We start from the raw sequence: 10,568 nt of genomic DNA, 5'->3' as shown, positions 1-10,568 counted from the left end.
GGTCAACTTCCCAAGGTCACAGTTCCAATAGATGCCTGCAAGGGGAACCTGGGCAATCTGAGGTGCAGCTCCAGCATATTAAGGGTGTGGCTGTCAGGAAAGACCAGGAGAAATATGTACAGAATAAGCTGCTACCTAGAGGAGAATGTGAATTTAACATTGATATCAAAGTGGGCGCTTAGAGTACACGGAGGGCTGGCCCCATGGTATGGCTATTTATGGAAATAAAGTATACAAGAGTTTATAATTTTAATGTAAGATTCTGTGTAACCTTAGCACTTTAATTCCATCTATACAAATGAATTATCCCTGAACCCCATCTCCTCTGTCTGAACTGTTTAGATGATAAAAAAATATAGTATTGTGGTTTTTAAACTTGATGTTTAATTTTAAATATTCTAATAATAATATATACATTACAAATAAAGAGTCACTATAATTTTTAAGATTCCTTCTAGATTATAAAATTATATTTAAAATATCTGTACAAATGAGCAGAGTAATTACAACATTTCCTGTTTTTCTCACTCATATTAAAAAAATGCTTCCCCTATGTTCCATTATTAGTGTTTTATATATATAGCACTATGTGTTATTAAATTCTGATGGCCTGATTTACATAAAGTTCTTCCTATCATTGAATATTTTAGATATTTCTCAATTTTCAGTATTATAAATGACATAGCACTATCTTTCATTATAAAATTTCTCCATCACATTTCAGCTTCAGAATAAATGTTTAGAGCTGGGGTTATTAGTATAAAAAACACAAACATGTTTATAATTCTGAAATTATTTGCTAATGTGTTTTCCAAAAGGATTGCATGAATGAAGCAGTTTCATTTCAATTTTAGAATGGGTATAAATAAAAATTAGCATGATTTTAAAAATATGTATATATTCCTAAGACAGATTCAAATTTCTTTTTTTTTTTTTTTGCCAATACAATTCCATTTATTCAAACAAAATAAACTATATTGTTTAAAACTATACATAGGTGGTAAGGTATAAAACAAATGAATATCATAAAAAGTCTAACAAGTCTTTACTACTAGAAAGATGAAGATGAGTATGCTTAAGAACGGGCGCACACATTTCTGTGGTATTTGTATTATTGACTTGGAATATTGTAGTTGTGTTTTTGCTATATAATTCTTCATTATATTATGTATTACAATACATAATACTGTATATTTATGTATTATGTTCTTTTGTATATTCATTAAATTTCACAATTAAAACACTTTTAAAAAGCTCAATGGTTGGGTAAAACAGATTAAATACAATTGAAGAGAAAATTAGTTAAGTGGAAAATTAAATTGAAGAAATTACTTAGGACAGTATGTCCTCACTTAACATCATGGGTAGGCTCTTGGAAACTGTGACTTTAAGTGAAACAAATACTGAATGCCGTAGAAACTTAACTCTTGTTTATAACAATTAGCCTGTAGTAAAACTGGTTTTATTACACAGTACATCATTTTCACTTACAGTTGCACATGTATAAATACTTCTAACAAAATAATGTTGTGGTTTTTATTTTCTGTACAACAAAAAAATGTTGAGATGTAAACTTAAGGGAGACTTTTACAGTCTTGAATGTCAACTCTGTTAACTTACCATTCTGTTGGCTGCTGGGGAGGGCAGTTTCTGTATGCTATAATATGAATTTAACTAAATGGCAATTTGGAGTCACAATTGTATGTTTTTAAATTGTTAAATTTTCATTTTTTGCTTTCATAATTGATGTTTTATTCGATCAGTATGCAGTCGTTATGGATAATTTGAAACAAGTTTTAATTTAAGTTTTCTAAAGAATTATTCCATTCTTTTCTAAATAGTTATTCCATGACCTTCCAGCTTAAAATTAGAGGCAAGTTTTCCTTAAGAAAAGATATCAAGCACTAATAACTTCAAATATTGATAAACTGTTAGGTTTAATGCCACACTAATTCACAATTTAGTATCATAAACACAAAAAAACTCCCAAATTCCCAGTCTTTAACAGAATAGTAACAATTCTGATAGGGACAGCCAAGTTGAGGGAGTTTGTTTTAGGAGCAATTCTAGTTTTTTAAAAAAGCAACATGGAGATATATATATATATATATATATATATATTAGGTAATTTAAAATAAGACATATATTAAATGAATGGCATATATTAAATGACAGATTCAAATTTCTAGCTTGCTTTGTGTCTGTAGGTGGATGCTGCTTAAAAACAATGTCGATATCAATATTTGATTTCTACTTTGCAAAGTACATTAATAATAACTACCTATTTGACTCTCATGGGTCAGGCAGCTTGAACAAGTGTGACTATCTATTTTATAGCAGAGGAGGCTGAGGCATGGTGGTTTGTTCAATGACACATGGCTAGTACACCAGGAAGCTGGGATTGCTCGGAGTTTTGCTAGCACAAATTGAATTTTTTCTTTTTAAATAACTTTTCATTTGGAATAATTTTAGATTAACAGAAAAGTTACTAAGAGAGTATACCAACTTTACCCTACTCAGTTTCCCTTACTTTTATCAACTTACATTACCATGGCTACATTTGTCAAGACCATTAAACTAACATGGACATATTACTCTTAATGATACATCAGATTTTATTCACATTTCACTAATTTGTCCACTACTGTCCTTTTTGTGTTCTAGGATTCAACCTGAGACAACATGTTGCATTTAGGGCAATTATCTTTCAAATGGTTTAAAGTCATGACTCTTGTGATTACAAATTGTGAGGACACTATACTCTCCCTTGTCAAAGTTTTAACACTAACTTTGGAAATTCCTTTACCTTAAAGAAGAAGGAATGGGTTTGTTTATATCTAAATAATATTTTAATTCTAAAATGGTATTGCTCTTAGAACACCCTGGATAAAGGAAGTGGAGCAATTAAGAGTTACATAATTATTTGATTAATATAAAGCCTTCTGTTCTTTTCCACCACCCACCCAATTAGGTTTTCTTTGTGCAATGAAGCTATCTGAACAGGAGTAGATGCTGGTTGGTCTAAGAGCCACAATAAATTATTCACAGATTACTAAGGGTGTTTAAAAGGTTGTACATTTAAAAAATGTCACTTCTGTACTGAGACCAATCATAAAAAATATTTTATACTTGTAAATTAATAAAAGAATGTGTAACAACCATGTTGGTCATGGTAAAATAGAAATTAGGAATGAAGATGTTATCACTTCTTCTCTGTGTCAATGACTCTGGGAGCTTGTTCTCCCACTTATCATGGCCTACCATGCTTGTTACTGCATCAGTACTTTTGTGTGTGTTGCCTTATGTGATTCTCACAAAAACTCTATCAATAAACATTTTTCTTGTACCCATTTACAGAAGTGGCAGCTGAGGCTTTGAGAATTTGAAAAATTTTAAGTCACATGTTCCACCCCAGTAGAAGATCCTAGATTTGAACCCATGTCTATGTGAGTCTGGAGCTGATGTTCTTACTAATTTCACTTCACTGACATTGCTGCTATGCTCCTAGGCTAAACTTAACACTGCTGGGTCATATATTGATAATTTTTTGCTTTGCAATAAGTGGGTGCTAACTGATCCCATGACCTTACAGGGTTTGGCTGAACTATAGTTTTCTTGGCAACAACTTCTAACTGGATATGGGGTTCATCATGCAGACACCAGCAAGAACGACCCTGGAAACAGTTCTTTTAAAGTATGGCAAAGAACAGATATTAAAATACACAATTGTATGTTTGTTAGTTTTACTAACATTTGATTCTTTCTGTTAACTCTAAGTGGCATTCATAAAAATCAGCTTGTTTGTAACCCTCACAATAATTCCTGTTTTTCTTTTATTCACCTATTTTTCAGTAAAAATATGTATGTGTACTTATACAAATATTAACACATGTAGACATACACATGTGCTATTTGACTGATACATTTCAGTTACACATATAAATGAAGATCCAATCATCCTGTGAAGCTGTGTCTACCTGTGGAAAATGAAGTCAAAGGGTGAATAATTATCTGGATGACTCATTCTGAAGCTTTCTGTGGGTAAGGTGCATGGCTTTTAAGTGAGATAATAGTAACTACAATTAATAAGGGCATGTTATCGTAAGCAACATTTTCAAATTTGACCCTCATAATCCTGGGAGATGAGCAGGTAAGCTATTAATATATACTGCTTTACACTAATATCTAATAAATTTGAAACATGTATATCCTTAGCAGTTATACTGGCTGCAACCTGACCACATTGTGTAAATAATTAATAAATTCTCAAGACTCTGCCCTATATGCACCACCTATATGTGGTGGCTAGCAATTTATATCTGTAAGTGTTCATAGAGAGGTCAACCCTGCCCTGAAATTCTTCTTCAAGAAGGAAAATCCCACTCCTCTCCCTGTTGATCCAGTGGGCGCTGGAGCGTATTCAAACCCCAGATCAAGCATCTGTTTTTTGCTTGAACTTTACCTCTTTAAGCATGAATTTCCCACGAATCAAACAGGGAAAAGAAGACTATCACAGACTGTGTTCTAGGCAGTGGGTACTGAGCCCCCACATTATTTCATTAGTCACCATTACAACACTCTGATATAGGTATTATTATTTCTATAAACTTCTGTTCTCATTTTAAAATGAAAGATTAAAAGTAAACTGAACACTGAGTGCATACTTGTTATGTATTAAGTTTACAGCTAGGCATTTTCCACAGATCATTCTCTTTTATGAAGAATGAATTAATTCATTTAAAGGCCCAATACAGTTCAGACTTTCAAAGAAATATTTGAGGAGTAGCCATGATTTTCAAGAAGCTTTTAAAATGCATGTTATTTCTTCTTATATTTGTACATAAGGCAGTCTCCAGATTAGAGCGGCATGTTGGTCATCCCTGCTCCCATTCCACGCCGATGGCAGACATCACTAATAAATTACAGTCCTCTTAACCTCATAACTTGGAGGTGCCTTCAGAATGCTTCTCAATAATTCACTCCAGGAAGCCACTAGTACATGATCAAAGCTGGCACTTGTGAAGAAAACTATTTCTCCTCTCTACCACATGTGGATGCTTTCCTTTCTCCATATTGAAACTTGGCCTCTTTTAAGGCATTCAGTAATTTATCCCCACCTCAATTCTGCCTGACCTTTCACTATTACCTTCAACAATTTCTAATTTTGTGTTCTCCTTGATGACACCAGCACTCAGATAATTTTGTATGCGGATGCTTCAAACTTGTTGATGACTATAATATTACAAAATGAACTGAAACAATTTTTCTTTATCACCACTGCAAAATCTACATGATCACCACTGTTGGAGATTTCACCTTTTCCTTGGAAATTATGCACAACCAAAGCTTTGTAACTGAGTTTGTCCTCCTAGGGCTTTCACAGAATCCAGATGTTCAGAAAATATTATTTGTTGTATTTTTGTTTGTCTACATTGCAATAGTGGGGATAAACATGTTAATTGTAGTAACCATCTTCAGCAGCCCTGCACTACTGGGGTCCCCCATGTACTTCTTCTTGGCTTTCCTGTCCTTCCTAGATGCATGCTTCTCCTCTGTCTTCATGCCAAAGATGGTCATGGACTCCCTCTATGAGAGGAAAACCATCTCCTTTAAAGGCTGCATGATGCAGCTTTTTGCTGAACACTTCCTTAGCGGGGCAGAGGTGATTGTCCTCACAGCCATGGCCTATGATCGCTATGTGGCCATTTGCAAGCCTTTGCATTACTCTTCCATCATGAACCGGAAGCTCTGCGGCATTCTGATTGGGGTAGCCTGGGCAGGGGGCTTCTTGCATTCCATGATACAAATTCTCTTTATTTTCCAGTTGCCCTTCTGTGGTCCCAATGTCATTGATCACTTCTTGTGTGACTTGTATCCATTACTGGAGCTTGCCTGCACCAGCACTCATATCTTTGGACTTTTTGTGGTTGTCAACAGTGGGCTTTTCTCCATCATAATCTTCTCCTTGTTGCTTGTCTCCTATGGTGTCATCTTGTTCTCCCTGAGAACTCATAGTTCCGAAGGGCAGAGAAAAGCTCTGTCTACCTGTGGATCTCACATTACTGTTGTGGTTTTGTTCTTTGTCCCGTGCATGTTTGTATACGCACGACCTCCATCTGCTTTATCCTCTGACAAAATGGTGGCAATAATTTACACCATCCTAGCTCCGTTGCTCAATCCTTTGATTTATACTTCCAGGAATAAAGAAGTGAAAACTGCCATTAGGAAAGTATGGAAGAGATTGGTGATGGTTTCTGATGGAAAATAAAATGTTAAACTTTTTTTTATAAAATCAAGTTTAAGGGAACTGAGCACATACTGTGTGTCAAACATGTAGAAGAGCACATTCCGAGTTTTCAGGCTTGGGTCTTCTGGGTGGTACCATGACTCAGCCTTTAGGAGAACATTCCAATGTTCTATCCAGCCAGTGGCTTCTAGGTGATGGGAAATGTGGTTACGCCAATAAACTATATGGTGGTCAGTGATTTGCTTCACTTTGTTCACTAGAAAATGTATCCTCTGGTTAAAAATGACAGTGTTGGGGTATCACAGCAATGCATGATGGATTCTATTCCACGAATAATAAATAAGACCAATGTGCTGGGACAAATATATACCTAGAATATCTGATGACAAGCAGCTGTCTCCTCCAGATGCAGGAGTTTCAATGAAGTAAGCTGCCACAAGCTTGTCGGCTGGTTTCCCTAGCAAATCGTCAGTGATGGACTATGCTGATGGAATTCTGGACATTGGGCAGGGACAGTGGCCAGGTCAGGCATGGTGAAAGACAGACCATGTTGTTCACTGGGCATTCATCTCTGCCACAGTGACTACACAGGTGACTGCGGAAAAGGCTGACTGATATCCAAAGTGCAGTTCATCTTCTTGATGGTTTTTGAAAGCCTCCTCTACCACAGATTTTCTCTGGTACACATTTATGTGGGAAACTAACATTGTTGTATTCGGTGTCCATTCTAACAGCTCCATGCACACTTCACTCTTCCAACTGCTTTGTCATCATTTTTCCCTTTTTTTCTTTCCAGTTCACTCAGTAGCTTATCAAACCTGTTAGCCAGTGTCTGTGACATGGCTGTGACTAATCCATAATTCAGGCCACTTCTCTTTCTAGGTAAAATGGAAAACCCAATGTACTGCTCAAAGTACTGCCCACTGGGAGGATTTTCCTTCACTGCAGTGCTTCAAGACCACCTTCAAGGGAGACTGCAGGGCAGCAATTGTCTACTTTAGCTGCTTTTGCCGTACCATGCAGATTAGTAACTGTTGTTGTTATCTTTAAAGCATTTTTTTTCTAGCTGTATTGAGGTATATTTTACAAATAAAAATTATATATTTTTAAGGTATACACTATAATGTTTGATAAACATATACATTGTGAAATGATTACCACAATGAAGCTAATTAATGTACCCATCACCTTACGTAGTTACCTTTTTGAGTAAGAACATTTAAGATCTATTCTCTTAGCACATTTCAAGTATATAATATGGTATTAATAACTATAGTCACCATGCTGTACTTCGGCTCTCCAGAATTGATTCATCCCACATAACAGAAACTTTATACACTTTGACCATCATCTCTTCAGTTTCCCCACTCCCAGGGCCTGGCAACCACCATTCTCCTCTCTGCTTTTACGAGTTTGACTTTTTTAGATTCCACATACGGATGAGATAACGTGGTATTTGTCTTTAGTGTAGAGAAAAAGGAACCGTTGTACACTATTGGTGGGAATGTAAATTGGTATGGCCATTATAGAAAAACCATGGAGGTTCCTAAAAAATTAAAATTAAAAATAGAACTGCCATGTGGATTCAGCAATACCACTTCTTGATATACATCCAAAGGAAATGAAATCGGTATCTTGAAAAGATATACGCACTTCTGTGTATACTGCAGCATTATTCACAATAGCCAAGACATGGAAACAAATGTTATGTCAAGCTGTCAACAGATGAACAAATAAAGACTATGTGATACATATATACATATGTGTGTGTGTGTATATATATATATATATATAATGGAATATTATTCAACCTTAAAAAGAACACAATCTTGCCATTTATGACAACATGCATTAACCTGGAGGACTTTAATAACTTCTTTAATTTTTAATTGACAAACAATTTTATGTACTTATGCAGGAGTTTTGGTATCATTTGCAATAACATGGATGAACCTGGAGGACATTATGCTTAGTGAAATGACTTCTTGAATAGACATTTAATGCATTGGTTTTTCAGTCTTTGTTATATTCTAATAAATGCAAGTAAGATTTTCGCTGACTTTTACAAACTTTGGTATGTTATATTGTCATTATCATTAAACTCAAAATATCTTCTAACTTTTATTGTTATTTATTTTACCAGTGGGTTCTTCAGAGGATATTTGCTTAATCTTCACACATACAGAAATTATCTGGCTAATTTTAGGATTTTGTTTTCTAGTTTATATTCTTGATGTTCAGAGACATATTTTATGTTTATAATTCTTTGAAATGTGTTGTGAATTGCTTTATGGACCAGCATGTTCTTGATCGTTTTTAAATGTTCCATTTGCACTTGAAAATGAATATGGATTTTACAGCTGTTGGATACATTCTTCTGTGAAGTCAATAGGTGAAAATTGTTCGTGGTGCTGTTTAAAACTTAAATAATTTTATGAATGTTTTTCTGTGCATAGTTTTGCCTTTACTGAGAGTTGAACTACAATCTTCTTGTATTATTACTGATTTGTCTATTTCTCTTTTTAGGCCAATCTATTTTTCAAAAGTTCAGTGAAGCTATGTGTTTAGGTACATACCAATTTATAATTGCCATATCTTCCTTCTACTGACCTTTTGCGATTACAAAGAATTTATCTCTGGTAGTACTTCTTGTCTCGAAGTCTAGTTTTGCCTGATATTAGTAGAAAAGCTGTTCATTTGGTAAGGGTTTATGTAGTTTATCCTAGTATTTTATTTTTACCATTTTTAGCCTCTTATTTAAGATTTTTTTATAAGGCTTTTACTATTGAGTTCTGTTCTATGTAAACAGGTGAAATTTATGCATTTATTTTTTAAAATAAAATTAATCATTGTCATTATTAAGAAGTCAGAAAACAATAGATACTGGCATGGATGCAGTGAAATGGGAACACTTATATGCTGTTGATGATAGTGTAAACTAGTACAGCCACTGTGAAAGCAGTATGGAGATTCCTCAGACAACTATTAATAAAAGTAGACCTACCATTCAATCCAGCAATCCAATTACTGGGTATATATCCAAGTAATAGCAGTCATTTTGTGAAAAAGACACCTGCACTCAAATGTTTATTACAGCACAATTCACAATTGCAAAGATATGGAACAAACATAAGTGGATGAAGAGAATGTGGCATATCCATACCATGGAATTCTACTCAGCTATAAAAAGGAATGGAATAATGTCTTCATCAAAACTTGGGTGGAACTGGAGACCATTACCTACGTGAAGTGTCTCAGGACTGAAAAAACAAATACCACATATTCTCACGTATCAATGAGAACTAAACAAGAGATATACACGGACGTAAAGTGGTGTCATGGACATTGAAAACTAAGAAGGGGGAGGGATAAAAAGCTACTTATCAGGTACAATGTACACTCTCCTGGGGACAGGTACACTGAAAGCCCTGACTTTAGCACAATTCAATTCATCCATGTAACAAAAACGCATTCTGTAAATATTTTGTTTGTTTTTTTTTTTTTTTTTGAGACAGAGTCTCACTCTGTTGCCTGGGCTAGAGTGAGTGCCGTGGCGTCAGTCTAGCTCACAGCAACCTCAAACTCCTGGGCTTAAGCGATCCTACTGCCTCAGCCTCCCGAGTAGCTGGGACTACAGGCATGCGCCACCATGCTCGGCTAATTTTTTGTATATATATATTTTAGTTGTCCATATAATGTCTTTCTATTTTTAGTAGAGACGGGGTCTCACTCTTGCTCAGGCTGGTCTCGAACTCCTGACCTCGAGCGATCCACCCGCCTCGGCCTCCCAGAGTGCTAGGATTACAGGCGTGAGCCACCGCGCCCGGCCCTCTGTAAATATTTTGAAATAAAAATAATAGTATATTTGGATTTGGATTCACCATCTTTCTATTTGTTTTACATTTATAAATATTGCCTATCATTAATATTCAATTTTGCTTACTCTCATATTTCCTCTTTATCGTAGTCTTCATTCTTGCCTGCATTTCCTTTGTACCACTTCAGAGCTTTTTCCTTTTTCCTGAAGATCAGTCTTCAGAGGTCTATAAAGTATCATTTGGCTGGTTATAAAATCTATAATATTCTTTTCATTTGGTCAGAATAATCTCTGCATTTTGTGTAAGTTTCTATAAGATTTTAAAATTTATATTTAGTTCTATGTGCACAGATATTTTCAGTTAGCGCCATGAAGTTCTTTTTCCTTCATCTTCTGGTTTTTACCACTTCTTTTTAAGAAATACATTGTCGGTCTTACTGTTATTTTCTTGAATGCACTGTGTCCTAAATAGTCTTTCTTTCACTTTTGGTCTCATTATGCTTT

The 10,568-nt window shown here is 35.0% G+C and overlaps 1 protein-coding gene across 1 annotated transcript; it reads left to right on the top strand.

The window, feature by feature from the left end:
- Positions 1-5,329: 5,329 nt before the first annotated feature.
- On the top strand, positions 5,330-6,268 carry LOC138384431 (olfactory receptor 4C15-like). The gene has a single exon (XM_069469935.1). It carries the CDS (start codon positions 5,333-5,335, stop codon positions 6,266-6,268), a length of 936 nt encoding a protein of 311 aa, XP_069326036.1. The 5' UTR covers positions 5,330-5,332.
- Positions 6,269-10,568: the final 4,300 nt, after the last annotated feature.

The sequence above is a fragment of the Eulemur rufifrons genome, chromosome 6, assembly GCF_041146395.1.
Source record: "Eulemur rufifrons isolate Redbay chromosome 6, OSU_ERuf_1, whole genome shotgun sequence".
In the NCBI taxonomy this organism is placed as follows: Eukaryota; Metazoa; Chordata; class Mammalia; order Primates; family Lemuridae; genus Eulemur; species Eulemur rufifrons.
This window is presented reverse-complemented; position numbering and strand designations above follow the sequence as displayed.